Source organism: Anser brachyrhynchus, assembly GCF_964034855.1.
Source record: "Anser brachyrhynchus genome assembly, chromosome: Z".
Taxonomy (NCBI): Eukaryota; Metazoa; Chordata; class Aves; order Anseriformes; family Anatidae; genus Anser; species Anser brachyrhynchus.
Genome location: NC_137697.1, coordinates 44799747 through 44815008, shown reverse-complemented (window position 1 = coordinate 44815008; position 15262 = coordinate 44799747). Strand labels below are relative to the sequence as shown.

The following is a 15262-nucleotide window of genomic DNA, read 5'->3' as shown; positions in this document are numbered from 1 at the left end:
TTTTATTTTTATTTTTATTTTTATTTTTATTATTTTTATTTTTTTATTTTTATTTTTATTTTTATTTATTTATTTTTCTGGTGCAGATACAGCAGGAACTTATTGTTCTTATGTAGCAGTTTTCTTTTCTGGGCTTTGACAGTTTTCTCTTTTCCTGTGTTTCAATACTCCTGCTGGTGAAACAGTGAGAATGGTTAAAGTTTTAAATAAGTGGATAATGTTCCTTAAATTGGTAGAGACTTATATATTTTTCCCTGTTTTAATGCTTCATCATATCCAGTTGCTATTCATATGACTGGCTGGGGTTCAGACCCTTGAGGAAGAGGCCTCTGGTTCTCATTCAATATGTGTAATGTTCACACTATCACTTTTTCGCAAGTTCTTTGTGGTGTCATTTTGTAGGACTGGCTAGTAGTGTTAGCTAGATTTGAGCTAGCTCGGGGTATTTCTGTTTAGGATATACTATAATATGACGTAGACAAATTTTTGTGCATGACAGTACTGCTGAGCTTCTGCTTTGGCCTTGGAGTTCAGAATTATAAACCTCAAAATCCCTGTTTGGGTGACCAGTACTTTTGGAGTCTTCTACGTGATGGCACACCACCAGCAGTTTCTGCTGGAGTTGGTTGTGTCTCAAGATCTAGTTTTGGCCACGGGTAGAAACACCTCATTCTTGACAAGCCCAGGCAGCAAGGAGAGCCTGCTCACACTGAAGCAATGTCCAAACACACAGTTTAAACATTTCTGCAGTCACCCCTGCTGACAAACTGGTTGGCATTCCTGGAATAAGCTTAATGGGGGCGGGTGAGAGATCACCTTCTTTATCAGAGTGGAGAGACTGTTCTGTAAAGTTATGGAAACAAAGAATATATATTCTCTCTCTGCTGTAGCAATTTGGTGTCAAACACATAAACCGTCATGATAGGGACTAGAATTTTATTCTAGATGTGAAATCTTTTGCTTTTGCTTGTTCCTGTTTTCCTTCTCTCCTGCTTTAAAAAGTACGAATACAGCATTGCAAAGCTTTGGCCTCTCAGAGTAGATTTCATAAATCTAACCCTTTTCTTGGATTTAAAATGTCTGGTTTGCAGCATTAGTTAGTTTAGGTGCTTAGCCTTCATGTATAATTTATGGAAAGAATTAAGAAACACACCTGGGGCAGTGAGATTTTTTGCTGTATTTGGTTTTGCAGTACATTGCCAGTCCCAAGGTCTTCTGTGGGCTTAGCACAAAGGCAGGTTCTTCAGCTGTCAGTCTGCAAGCCACGTTCATTGCACCAAAGTTAAACTGTTGATTCTAAGTGAGTCTAATAAAACCCTGTAGAAAAGAATAAAGAAAAAAAATATATATATATATTTAAATATAAAATATATTTTTTTAAATATATATATATATATATATTTAAAAAAAATGCTAATTTAAAAACCTGGGCAATGAAAAACTGCTACAGGTTTGTCCTTTCAGAGAAGGAGCATGAAATACTGGGTGTTTGAATTGCCGAGGCATTGCTGTTGGCTACATTAAGAGGTGTGGCTATGAAGAAAGAGCATGGAGCACTCTGAAATAACCACTGGATGCTTAAACTCAGCAATACCCCCAGCAGTGCCAGCCTGGTCACTGAACTACAGCCATGCTTGAGGAGAAGCCCTAAAAAAGGCTGTGTACAATTCTTACACACTTTGACACATACAAAGAAGTCAAACACTGTGGAGCATCTGGAGATGGAAGAGGCAGCAGCATGCATTCTTTGATGGGTCTGGTAGCATTCTGTAGAGAGTTAGCAGTGCTGAGCTTTAGTGCTGACAGGCGAGGAAAGTCTATGCCTAGACCTAGAGCTGAGGAGCTGATTCCTTGCAGTAAGGCTGGAAAGAACCAAAAGACTTTCCTCAAAAAATAGTATTAGCTAAAATTATTTATATGTATATATACACACTTTTAAACAATTGTAATGAGGAAGTATCATAATAAGAGGTGTATTTCATGGTGGCAAATGGAAAAATCGTCAAATTACTGTAAGCACAGGGGTGAAAGGTACTAGTAGCTTTGAAACGTATTAGCTCACCTGTTTTCTTCTTTAACAGGGGAAGGGAATAAAATGAGAGCCTGTGGAAAAAGTCTGTGTTGAAACATGACACTAGTAACTTGCTTGAGAAACTAAACCCTAGTGCTTCAGTCTCTGCTGCCTAGGCCTGGCCTAGGTGTTACCTGTACTCTCTACAATCTTGGCATCAAATTGCCGAGAGATTTATACTGCACCGTCTCTTAAATAGCAAGATGATTTCTGTGTTACTGTTAACAAAATGTTGGTGGTATTTTTCTTTTTGTAGCTTTTTCAAGCACTAGTCTTTCTTTGCATGTGTAATCAGCTTTCTCATTTAATATTTAGAAATGAAAGGGCTAATGTGTAGAGTACTTTGGAGAAATAGGTATAGAAGTATCTACTATGACAGGCTGTTTGGGGGGGAAATGGTTCTGTTTTTTTTTTTTTGCTTCAGCTTTTTTTTTTTTTTTTCCACATGGATTTGATGTTGAGGGGAGGAAAGGGACAACTTTTCTCTGCCTACTGTGCATAGCTGTCTTGTGCGTTTTAAAGTGGTAGCAGGTAATACTGCCTTTCTAGTAAACATGTAAGGCTTTTTCATACTTTGTTAACTGATCAGTGAACATGGATGTATCTGATGGAAAGTTCTTGTTTAGAAAAAAAGGATGTAATGCCTGTGCTTGGCTCTTTAAATGTGCTGTGCTCATAGCACATGCAAGTAAGTCTGTTTAACAGTGAAATCCTCCAAAACTTGTAGCCTCAGAGGAGTCATTAGTAAGAGTGTTTCTATTTTCTCTCCTTGTTTCAGAGTTGGCAGCAGAGGGTAATACTCTACTGGGTTCTGTCTGATGGCTTTTCTTGCAGTAAGTGTTTCCTGGAAAGCTCCCATTTGGACAAATAGTAGCCTTCTTGGAAACTAGCTGTTGGAGTTGTTAAGTCAAGTCAGTGCTGTGCTGGATATTTGTCGGACTTCTGAAGGGCTTTTTATTTCTGTAGACTTCAGTTATTTTACCCAAAAGCAGCTCTGAATCAATAAAACTTGCATGACAACAGCTGATGTCAAATGAATCTGAATAAATACACAGCCTTCAAGGAACACCAAATAACTCAGTAATTATGAGAATAATTAAAATGCCATAATTCCTGCTAATTTTCTTTCTGGAGTGAAATTCAAGTGTATGATTCCTTAAAAAACATACTATTTGGAGTGTCAGAAAAGGACAATAAGGTGGCAGGAAAAGTTTGTTAGCCTGGATCTTTGAAACCCTGGGAAGAGCAATTCTATGTTGAAAAAAAATCCCATATACTAGGGACACATGTTGCTACTGCATCCTAAAATTAGAACCTTAAGCCGGCAACTCGTCTTTTAATGCCATTACCTTGTGAAATGCCCCTTCTCCAGAAGAGCAGCAATGACATACATAGGGCTAATTTTGCTGGTGTAGAATGTTTAAGTATTATTATTCTATTTGTCTGTAACTTCAGAAACTGAGGAGCCTAAACATCTAAAACAGGACATTGCACATCTTGATTCAATGTTTAATCCAATGTTTCTGATTTCCCTTTCTCTGGCTATTACTGCTATGACAAAATCATACATTCAGTATTGGCTATTACTTAAAAATGATCACCAGTTTAATCCAGAATGGAATAAAAAGACAGTGTAGATTTCTTAGAGAGGTCTTTGTGGAAACCTTGAATACTTGAATAAAAAAAAAACATTTTTGCATTTTTTTCAGCTTGACTGTGTACCTAATTAAGGGCATTCAAAGAAAGGACTGCCAACAAGCAAAAGTACCTCCACTGATGATCTTAACATATTCTTCAGTATTCAGGTAGGATGGTGGTTTTTACACTCTTAAATGTACTGGAAGTTTTTTAGAGCTCTATTGTCAAACTTAAATTGTGATGGTCCTACAACCCTCATTACATGGGTATGTGTAATCTTTTTCAAGACTGGCCTCACAGAACATAATGCATGATAACTGTTTTTGAGGTAATTGATGCAGAGTTCTAATTGCCTAAGGACAGTTTAATTGCTGTTTAGGTTCTGTGCTGATAAACTTATTCAGCAAATGCTGTATAACCTTATTTGTAAGTGAAGAAGCCCTTGCTCCATACCACCTCCTTTTTCTGTCTCTGAAATCCTTCAAGTTTATAATTGCATGCTTATTTACTGTAAAGAATACAGACATTTCAGAAAAAAAAAACTACCCGAAAATAAGCTTTATTGCAAGAAGTGTTGTCATACTTATACAGACCTACAAACAAAACTTTTTTTCTTAAAAACATTTTAATAAAAATGTACAATGTTTCTTTTTTCAAAAATCCCCATAAGAACAAAAGTAAAGAAAAACCACTGAGTATAACTTGATACTAATCTTTGGTCAGCGCTGATAGGCGACTGAAACAATCCTGGAGTCAGCATGTGCTTTGGCTATTTTCACATCTGAGATTCTGTTACATGACTAGTTACAGGCACCAGCTGTCAAAAAAAGCACCATTGAGACATACACTTAACACATAATGGTACAACATTAAAAAAAAATTACTAAAGTAAACTAAATGTCAACTCATTGTACACACATCGTTCTTACAAAATAAGCTATGATAAAATGAGGCGTACGGTGTATAACTACAGTATTAATGAAACTTCTAAAAATGGATTTCAAATACACATTTTCCTTGTCTGCACTGCATAATTAGTTTGCACATATGGCAGTCCTGATACAGCTCTCAATTTTTACTAAATGTACCATTAATTCAAGCCAGCACCAAACAGCATGAAACATCATGTGTCCCCTTCAGAGTGACATTTTCTTCAGCTGCCTACAGTAATGCAAGTATGTAGAGCACCCTTTCTGAGAATGAGGTGTGGTAGCATGTGTGGTTCCTTGAGGTTATTGAAAGGAAGTACAGTACAGTTTGGTTCTGCAATTCTAATGGTATTAAAAGCAGTCAAGGTATTTTGCTACAGTGGTTGTGCCTCTTACTTTATTTGATGTGGTTGATTCAGAATACAATCCTATTGACCTGCTGTGAAATATGATCTTTGCTGAGACTAGTATTGCAATTCTTGTCCTTCAAGACTTTATTTTTTTGAATACTCAAGTTTCACTAGAGCACTTTAGAATAGCCAGAAGATGTATCACAGTGCTCTTTCTACTCTGATAAATTTAAAAATTGCTTATATACTATCTGGATGACTGGCACAAGTACAAAAGGAAACATCTTTCAAATCTTTTTTTTTTTTTTTTTAAAAAAAAAAAAGAAAGTACCTCTAAAATGTTATAGTTCAAATTTATAAATCTAAAGAAAAACAAGCATGTTTCCCTTTTTGTTTACATAATTTGTTATTCTCTCCATATATTACTGCATTAAAAATAAATAAACATCTATATTTTTTTTAATTAGGAACTATAGCAAAATACCCAAAGTGTTACAGACTGCTAACAGGAAAAAAAAATAGCTCACATTTTTTGTGCCATTTAGTGCCATATGATGATCTCTTGAACTTTAGCTTTTTAATATATTTTTAAATTGAGGTTATATAAAAGATACAGTAACCATGATTCCCACAAGTTACCCCTCCTGCAAGGGTGGTTCTGCAGTCTCAGCAGGATGGAGAGAAAGAAGTCTTCCCTTCTCCCTTCCTCCCCCAAAAGTCAGTGACTGTTTCAAAGCCTTTGAAAAGCAGATATGTTCAGGTGGGTAAATAGGTGAACAGAAGTGACTGAAGAACTGGACTCAGCCTGGAAGATGGCTAGTAGAGTTCTAGCCACAGCCTCATTCTGAGAGCTTCCCCAAGCTCTCCTAGGAGGTAGTTGTCCTCATTGCTGTCTTCCAGTTTCTTTAACTCCTTTTTCTTATATAGAGGAATGCTAGTGATTTCCAGTGTGTACGTTCCAGGCACTGACTTTTTCTTAGCTGTGTGCAAATAACTGAGTCCATCCCTCTGATGGATTTGAAAGATGCCATCATCGTTGCCATGTGAGATGATGTAGCGCACGTGGTTGGTAAGAGGCTCAATGGCTGGCATGAGTTCTAGGATGTGCTCCTTGTTGTCAAGCCTGGAAATGTTGACTCTCATCTTCAAAGGACTATCCATGTCTAGACTTTCCAAGCTAATCTGCTCAATCTGAAGTAAAGGAGGAAAGGATGTTTAGAGCAGGAGAGAAACAGATATTCACTTGCATTGACAGAAGAGTAAGTGATTAGTAACAGTTTCTGCATTTCTCAAACTCTAGTGGTTAAAGAAGCCATTGTAAATCCTTTCCAGCTGGGAGAACTGCTTGGTTCCATATAATACACCCTGTAAATCTTAAGGGCTTCTCTCACAGGCTTAACAGGATAATCAAAGTTACAGCATCAAGTCTATAGAGAGGGCTCAGATTTCAGTCTCTTTTCAGAATCTGTTTAACTTCATGCTTGCAAAAAGCCCATGTAAAGAAGAGACATATGTTTAGTACTGCAGTGAAGACTGTAAATGAGGCACAATCTTGTTCTTATGATCAACGTGAGCGTGGAACATTACAGAACCAGAACAGGAGTCTTGACACAGTACTGCATAAGAACTCCCTAAACTTCTGATAAAACTGTTTCAATCAATCCTGGCTTCTAAAAAAGACAGGCTTGGCATTTGGTGATGAAGTACGATGATAAAAATGGAAACTGAAGCAAGGAGAGTACTCCTGTATTGTTTGTATTCTACAAAAAGGGCTGGTATGTCATGTTCAATTACATTGTACTTTCACCACCGAGAAGAGTACAGAAGAATGTCCTGGCATTGTTTTTCTGACAAATCAGTCATATGTTTTTTTTTATGTAAGCTTCAGTATAGTTCTGCTACACATGAGGTGTGAGCTGTGAACACACTTGGGGGTGGGAGGTTGAGAATGAGTGCATTCCTACAAAAGCCATCTAACAAAGAACAGCTTTAAAAGCACTCCGACCTAAAATACACAGAATGGTTCATAGGCCTTAGTCTTCTTCAGGAAACCTAAGTCGGTTATCTAGCCTACTTGTCAAGATTCCTTTTGCACTTTCAAATATTGGAAAGGATTTTTTCTCTCTCTGAGGGAATCCCAATCAAATGTGATTATGTATATGTACTACTATGTAATGTAATTAAAAACACATGGTGAAAATAAGGAAAAATTGTGATGGGGGCAAGTACAGAAGAGTATTAAATACCACACCCTATACACATCGTTAGTGGTGAGATTGTTATTTTTCCCCCTGTAGTTTTATGGATGTGAAATCTTCCACTCTTGCTTCTCAGGCAGCAAGAAAGCTTGCTGCTAAAAAATGTAGTAACAAGATATAATAATTTTGAACAAGATATGAAATTAACTGTGCAATGGAAGAAGTGTTTTTCAAAAACATCCCGGTATTTCTGTGGTGGGTTGACCAGAGAATTCAGATTGGAACAGTAGGAGTGGGGTGGGAAGGACAAAGCAGTATTTGCGTGAGGTGTGTGTCTGGGGGGAAATCAAACATTTAGTTTTTAAGCTCCAAAGCAGAAGTTAGTTACACAACTGCTGTCTTCTTTAGAAACTCTATCAATATCAGAACTGGCTTTGATGGCAACTGTCATGAGAAGTAGTGTGTACTCACGATCATCTTAAGTTTTTATCCTTTTAGAAAGGAAACTTGTTTCCTCATTCCTTCAATGTAATTTGTGTGTTCAGCATACTTCACCATTTTATTTGAGTTTGCATTTTGCCTGTTTGCATTACACAGCACTTGCATTACTGAAGGAAAATTTCTCCCCCCACCTAGTCAGTTTCCCATTACTGCAGATTTCAAGACCAGAGCTAATGCTACACGACAACAGCCTATCATACAGACAATGCAGGTAACAGGTGTACAGGTATATTCTTGTTTAAATCAAAAAAAAAAGTGTCTAAAATAAATACTAGGCATAAATACTAGGGCTTGCCTTTCATGAACATCCCATATAAGCCTAAAAAGGCACTAAGAAAAAAAAATCGTGTAATGTCTAACACCCTCAACAATTTTGCAAATGTAGGACTTAAGCTAGGTTGTCATGTAGGTATCAGCTAGGTCATGGACTCTAGTCCCCCACAATTATGAGCAACCAGGAACAGAGGCTTCAATTTAATCTGCAAGAAGATCTATTTAGCTGACTGAGACCATACAACACTATCCAAACTCCTCCTTTCAGCAGAACAGATTGCAGAAATGACCATTGTCGTAGCTCTCTGTAATTACAGGAAACCTGATTTTGAGATATTTTGAGGAACTACACCACATCTCAGACTATAGAAGACTCTACAGGCTTAAAAAATTTCTGCTGTTCATAACTGCTGATGTCTTCCTGTCACACCACTCCCACCAACAAGACACAAGTCTAGAAATCACTGTGGGGACAGGAAAAAGAAGATTTTGGCTATTGAATGTGGCCTGTAGTAAAACTCCCTCAGCTTACTGATAGCTTTGAATATTTAATCTCTAAAAATACTTCGAAGTATATTATTGTGTTTATTTATCTTGGTACGTACCGTGTCATTAATACTTCTCTTTTTCCTGTTCTCTTTTTTTGAATAGCCATTGATTTTGCACTCATAACATGCTTCAGGGGATAAAGCATTTTCTTCATCAGCATCTCCATCCAGTGGCAGGTACTGGCCTTTGTGAAATCCCATCCCTGAGACACAGTGACTGTTGGATAAAAGCAGCTGTTTTAGTTCTTGCAGTTTTATGAACTGTCCAGTTAAATGGAAAGTGAGTGTATGTAATCTGTACTATAGCGCCAGCATCCCGTCCCCTTCTCTTTCCTCACCAGGATGACTGTGAATTAATTTTCTTCACACTAGTGAATGAAATACATTCACATACTGAATGAAATGCAACTGCTGGCTGAAGGTCTGTAGGTTTTTCTAATTTTCATTCACAAGTATCGTGAATAAACAGAACAAACCCAACCTGCCCTGACTTTGGAAATAAAGATTTTAGCATTTACCATGTACCAGAATTATGTTAATTTGTTTAACATTTTGGGTTGACCAGTATGGCTTAAATCTCTTAATTAACTCAGTGAGGATTATACTTATCCTTATGCAGTAACAGTCCTCACTGAGCAGACCTGGAGTTTTTGTGCTCATACCGGTGGAGAAAGCAGAACTAACTATGTAATGCTGTTTAAATGTTAGAATTCAAATGAGTGTCATGCTGCAGGTACAGACATGTGTCTTTTTTTTTTTTCCCTAATATTACAGGTATTTGTGCACAGCTTGTGTACATTGTGCACAGGAAATGTAGAAAAAACCATGACTTATTAACCTCTCCTTCATTTACACCTCTGCTCTTCAAATTACTGCCTAGACTTTTTGTCACCCTCTGAATGTGTCTCTGATGAATGACTATGTGAGATACTCACCCTTGTCCAACTCTGTAATAGCCTGGTGGACAGCCACAAAGATAACCACCTTCAGTGTTAGAACAACCGTAATTGCAGGGGTTCTTGGTAGAAGAACACTCATTCACATCATGGCATGCACTGGAGAATTGGTCATAAGAAAATCCAGAAGGGCAGGCACACTTGTAACTTCCAAGTGTGTTGTAGCAAGAAGCAGAGCCACATGTGTTAGGATTGGAACATTCATTTTCATCTAGTAAGCAAACAAATGTGCATTGGTATCTTTAATCTGGACAAAGATCAGACAGGCAAGATGTAGGTAACAAATCAGAATATCTGCAAGTCCTAGGGCTCTGCTACATCCTTGACCTTACTACCCTACAAAGATGTGGTCCCCAAAGTAAAAGTACACTAGCAAAAATTCCAGACGTATGTATCTGGACCATAAAGATGTTTTAGGATACTGTTACTGTCAGGTTTATATTCCCTCAATGCTTCCCTTTCCTTCAAGGCATGTCTCCTGTTTTGCTTAGGGGTACTTATCAATAATCTTTCTCCTGGCAGGGTACATTCCTACCATGCAAGATCCACAGAAGAGAAATGAACTGGAACTCCAGTCATACTTCAACCATGACAGTGTTCATGGACACCCAGAGATGGGGTGAGGTTACTACCTACTTGTAGTAGAAACCTGCAGGCTCTGTGAGGGGAAAGACAAACTGAACAGCCACTCCAGATGGAAGAGAGAAGCAAGAATTGTCTTCACTTTATGGGCATATAAAGGGAAGATCCTCCAGTCAGTCTGATGGATTTAGTTCCAGGTTATCTTGTGAAAAATGAGTAAGTAAAGTAGCTGGTTGTATTGAAAGATTATGCATTTGATAATTAGCAAATATGCTGTTTATTTTATTTACCTTACCAAGGTACAGTTTTCATCTCCAGCATCATTGGTGCATGCTTTACCATTTTTGCCTGCAGTTACTAGAAGACACGTTCTTCTGAGGAATATCTATCTTTATTCTACATTCAGAGACCGTAGCTGTTTTGGAAATTTGTGGGAGTTGCTACTTGTGTTTTCCAGTCACTCCTACCTCCTTCATTAGCTTTCTTTGTTGAAGAGCAGTACTAAGTAAGGAGTGATGCTGGTGGCTGCGCCTTCAGAAAAACTGCCTGGTGTGTTATTTAGTGTAAAATGGGTGTAATAAACTAATTTTGATATCTAATATAAGGGCATTAAGATCAGCCTATAAGAGATCTACGGCAGGGCTCACAGCTATCCTCTTATTGTGACACCATTGAGGTAAAACCATGAAAGCAAACTTGAAAAGTTAAATATGTTGTTATGGTACTTTGTGAAAAGTACAGGATGGGGTTATTTGGCTGTGTTGTTTTTTATTTTTGTTTTTTTTTTAATTTCCTACATTCTGTTTGGTATGGGATTTGGCTTAGTTCATGAAATGCAGAAAAAAAAAAAGATGGACTGAATCAGCCAGATATAGAAAACTGCTGAGCTGATTCATTTGTCCCTGTTCTCTGCCCAGTGAACTACTGGTAGCCGTAACACTGTATTTTGGAATGATTATGTTGGTATCTTTTTCTTCCTATTCACTATTAATACTACTCTGTGGTATTCTCAAAATGCTAATGGTGTTGACTGATTCTTACTGATGAAATGTAGGATATTTTTTTCTTTTTTTCAAGAGAGGTATGTATATCAAGCCTGAAGGAATTCAATGAAAGCCTTTACACCTTTCTAAGATGGGGATTTTCTTGAGGACAACGGAGTCAGAACATAGAATGACTAAGAAAAACACCTTGTCACACAGAGTTTTAACAGGCTGAGTGAGTTTTCTCGTCACCATCTGTCATTGATTTACATTAAGAGTAGTAAGTGGATGGAGAGAAGGGGAAAGAGAGAGAGAGAAAAGATCTGTCTGCATATCCTTTGTCCTGTGCATTCTCGCCCTTACTTGGCAGTTGTCACTGTAATCTCTATGACAACTTTGCTGTTTAAATGTTTCCTATGCATTTTGTTTCCTTACCAACGCATTGATTCCACTGGTAATGCTGTATATACCCTTGTGGGCATCCGCATCTGTATCCACCCAGGATGTTTTGACAGCCATGCTGGCACCTATGATTTCCATCACATTCATCCACATCTTTGCATTGGGGAGAGAAGTAGAACAGAGAGAACACATCAATATACATGTTGCAAAATATGTTACTCACTTTGATAATAATCGCCTAAACACCCATATTTATGACAGAGGAATACTGTTCTAAGATGGCAGCACTGTTCAGGGTTTTTTTTTTGGAAGGTCTGAAGCTCAAATTTATGCAGTGTTCTCTGTATCTATCAACAATCCAACTAAAGCTTTCAAAACTTTAACTCAGATTTGGAAAAGAAACACTACCCCTAATCACACACGATGTTGCTTTGATGTAATACTGAGAACAAGAATGTTTTTGGATTTCAGTTGCTAAACCAACTATGTAGGACTTCAGTTTCCTGGCACATTCTGAAGTGTTTGAATGTGAGGAACACATACTAAATTTGTCTGTAGTGCACTTGTTCACCTTTGCAATTAAAAAGCCATCTAAAAAGTCTCTGATGAATGTGTAAATAAAGAAAAAACCCATAAATTAAAACCAAAATGTAAAAATCTGGTCATTAGAAATAGTGTCTGCTATAAGAAATAAGTACATACCAAGCCACTGTAAGCACCCCAATGTGTAAGGTACAGTATACAATGCTAATAGAAAATAAGAAATTGTACACGACACCACAGATTCTAAGTTACACTCTAGTTGTACACAGTTGTCCACAAATTCCATGGAACTGGATTGTCCCAAAACATGAGGTCTAGAAAACTACTGCCAGGAACTGAAACTTGTGCTTTCATCAGTAAAAACATATAGAGCAGTTCTGATGTTCTAGTTATGTACCTATCTTGTGAATGCTTTGGTATGTGTAATTTAGTGCTGGATAAAGTACACAAGATGGATGTATGTGCTTGAAGAGGATAAAATAACCTGACAGATGATAATGCTTTCTAAAACTTCTAGATGGGCAAATTCTGCATTGTTACTTTAGAAATGCATTCCAAATATCAATTCCTGTTAAATCCTTTTGTCAAGGTAGCTGACATTTTGAGATGTCATAAATCTGTGCACTTACACCCTTGCCTTTTAATTTTTTGTTTAACAGTATCTGAGACCAACTAAAGACACTGCAACTCTCAAATATAGATTTCATGACCGGGGCTCCCGTTTGGGCCAACACAGAGAAATGAAGCTATAGAAGGAGAGATAAAAGTATGGAATTTAGAATCTGATCTTAGATACCTTCAGGCAGATGATTACAATTAGCTGAAAGGAAAAAAAAAAAAAAAAAAAAAAGTAGCAAGATTCCTTTTAGAGTACATGGAAATGAAAAAGAAAAAATAACCAGACTTTCTGATGCATAAACCTATGTGAAGGTGAAAGCAATCTGGGAAGAGTTGTTTGAGAGTTCAGATAAACAGTAATTTTTTTTTCTAACTTGTGTAAACAAAGAGTTAGACAGTATGCTCTTACATACATTTATGTTTTAAATTCCTCAAATACACTCCTATTTATTTTTGGTATGTACTTTCACTATGTCTGCTTCTCTGTTTTATGACTGTGATTTGTCTTTGACATCATAGGATTCCCTAGACACAGAGGTAAGAATTTGCACCATAAAAGAATTTGACTTTTACTAGTTACCTTCACAGTTTAATCCAGTAGAATCCAGAGAAAATCCCCTTTGACATTCACAGGTAAAACTTCCAGGAGTGTTTTGGCAAATTCCTTTTGATCCACAAAGCAATGGCTGAGAACCACATTCATTGTTATCTTTAACAGGGCAGAGAGAAGAAGGTTAGCATCTTACCTTGGGGTAAGACATTAGGTATGTTCATATAACACTTCCTTAGAGGTTGAAAACCAAAGAGATGCAAAAATTTATTTTAAAAATGTTATTTTCCGTACTCAAATTTCAGATGACCTGATGACTCATGCAGAGCTAAAAGTACTTAATAAGTTGGAAGCAGAGGTTGTAATTCAGTTATGAGTGTGAAAGACCCAGCTATGTAATTGCTGACAGTGGAAAAAGGCTGCACCTACGTATTAGCTTAACTAAAATAGTTTCAGTTGGCAAGATTCGTACATGTGCTTAAGATCTAAAGACATCTGTATCTATTAAAGAAGAAAAGGCAGTCTGTTTTTCTTTTAACTACATTTTAAATCAGATTTTAATACTCTACTCCTTTGTGTCCATGTGGTTATACTTAGCATATAATAACATGTATTAAATATATATAACTTTTTACTAAGCAAGAAAATACAAATGGTGGATATACTTTGATATTTCTTTAGCTGTAATTGCTGCTTTTCAAAATCTGTTTTCTGGACTGCTGACATTATTGCTCTGTATTACTATTGTTTATATGATGCAAAAGGGTAAGAATTGAGAATGTTCCTCTTATAGAAAAAATTAATGTAAGAAAATTCATGTTTTTCTTACCAATACAAGCTGTGTGATGTTGAGTAAAACCAGGTGGGCATTTGCATGTGAAGCCTCCAAGGGTGTTGACACAGAGAAACTGACAATTGTGTTGTTTGGTTTGACATTCATCAAGATCTGAAAGTAAGAGATGATGTTGTCTTAACAAAAGTCAAAAAATATGAAGTACATTTAGTCTAACTTGCAAAAAAAAAAATCACACTTCAAAATTATTTCCTTTTAAGTCAAAGTGCAACAAAATTAAAGTTACTGTGTATAGCCTCCTTTACCTTTGCATGTCTTTCCATCTTCTTGAAGGATGTAGCCCCGAGGACATGAGCACTGATAGCTCCCTTCTGAGTTCTTGCAGATAAAATTGCATGGTTTGGGAGACTGGGAGCACTCATCAAGATCTAAAAAGAGAAACTGTTAAAGATTTGCTGTACTGATTTCTTTGAAAGATGTTTCCTGAACAGTACTATATTTAAGACAAAAAAGTTTGTAGAAGAAGTATGTTTTACATTTTTGCAGCATTTCCATTTCTTTCCTTATGTGTCTGTCACTTTGGAGTCACCTCTACTGTGGCAAACAATCTCTTGAAAGAGTGACACACTAGAGCAACAGTGACATTAATATTTTCATCTATGGACAAAGCATTTCTTTTCAGGCATACTATGATATACTTTGATGAGTTAACCAACAGGAAAGTGGCAAAAACAAAGCAGCGAGCTAGCTGCTTTGTCAGTCAACATGGTTATACAGCTGAAAACGTATTTCAATGCTCATTATACTGCAGGAATATTGTCAGTACAGCTTGTTTCCCTACTTTGCAAAATGAAATACAAAATCAGAAGGCATATTAGGAAGACAAAGAAAGAAAAGAGTTAAGAGATAAAGAGATATTCAAAGGCTTACAGAGGGAGACTGATAGTTGCACTGTGTAAATATGTACCAACTAAAAAAATATTGAGGATTAAGAGGCTGAATCTTACCAACACAGGATGTGCTGCTTATGTCAGTCGTATAGCCAACTTTGCAAAAGCAGCGAAAGGAGCCCATAGTGTTGATACATTGTCCATTTCTACACAGGTTTGGCATGACCTTACATTCATCAATATCTGTAGGGAAAATATTAAATATATGATCTTTCAAAAAAAAAAAAAATACTAGTTTTGAATTTGGCACTTGTTAAGTTTTCCTTCTGAATAAGAAATTCAAAGAAAAAAGACCAGGTTCTACCAATGATCTACTCAGCACTGGTGAGACTGCACCTGGAGTACTGTGTTCAGTTCCGGGCTTTCCAGTACAACAG

The 15262-nt window shown here is 36.9% G+C and overlaps 1 protein-coding gene across 2 annotated transcripts in view; it reads right to left on the bottom strand.

Annotated features, from left to right (window-relative positions):
- Positions 1-4252: 4252 nt before the first annotated feature.
- FBN2 (fibrillin 2) overlaps positions 4253-15262 on the bottom strand; it is a 190018-nt gene continuing 179008 nt past the window's right edge. For both annotated transcript variants that reach the window (XM_080575090.1, XM_080575089.1), the window contains 8 exons: positions 14943-15068; positions 14241-14363; positions 13972-14088; positions 13173-13301; positions 11465-11584; positions 9444-9675; positions 8566-8725; positions 4253-6179 (listed from right to left, as the gene is read on the bottom strand). In XM_080575090.1, the coding sequence (XP_080431216.1) occupies positions 5805-6179; positions 8566-8725; positions 9444-9675; positions 11465-11584; positions 13173-13301; positions 13972-14088; positions 14241-14363; positions 14943-15068 (1382 nt within the window). In that variant the 3' untranslated portion in view covers positions 4253-5804. The remainder of the gene's footprint in view (positions 6180-8565; positions 8726-9443; positions 9676-11464; positions 11585-13172; positions 13302-13971; positions 14089-14240; positions 14364-14942; positions 15069-15262) is intronic.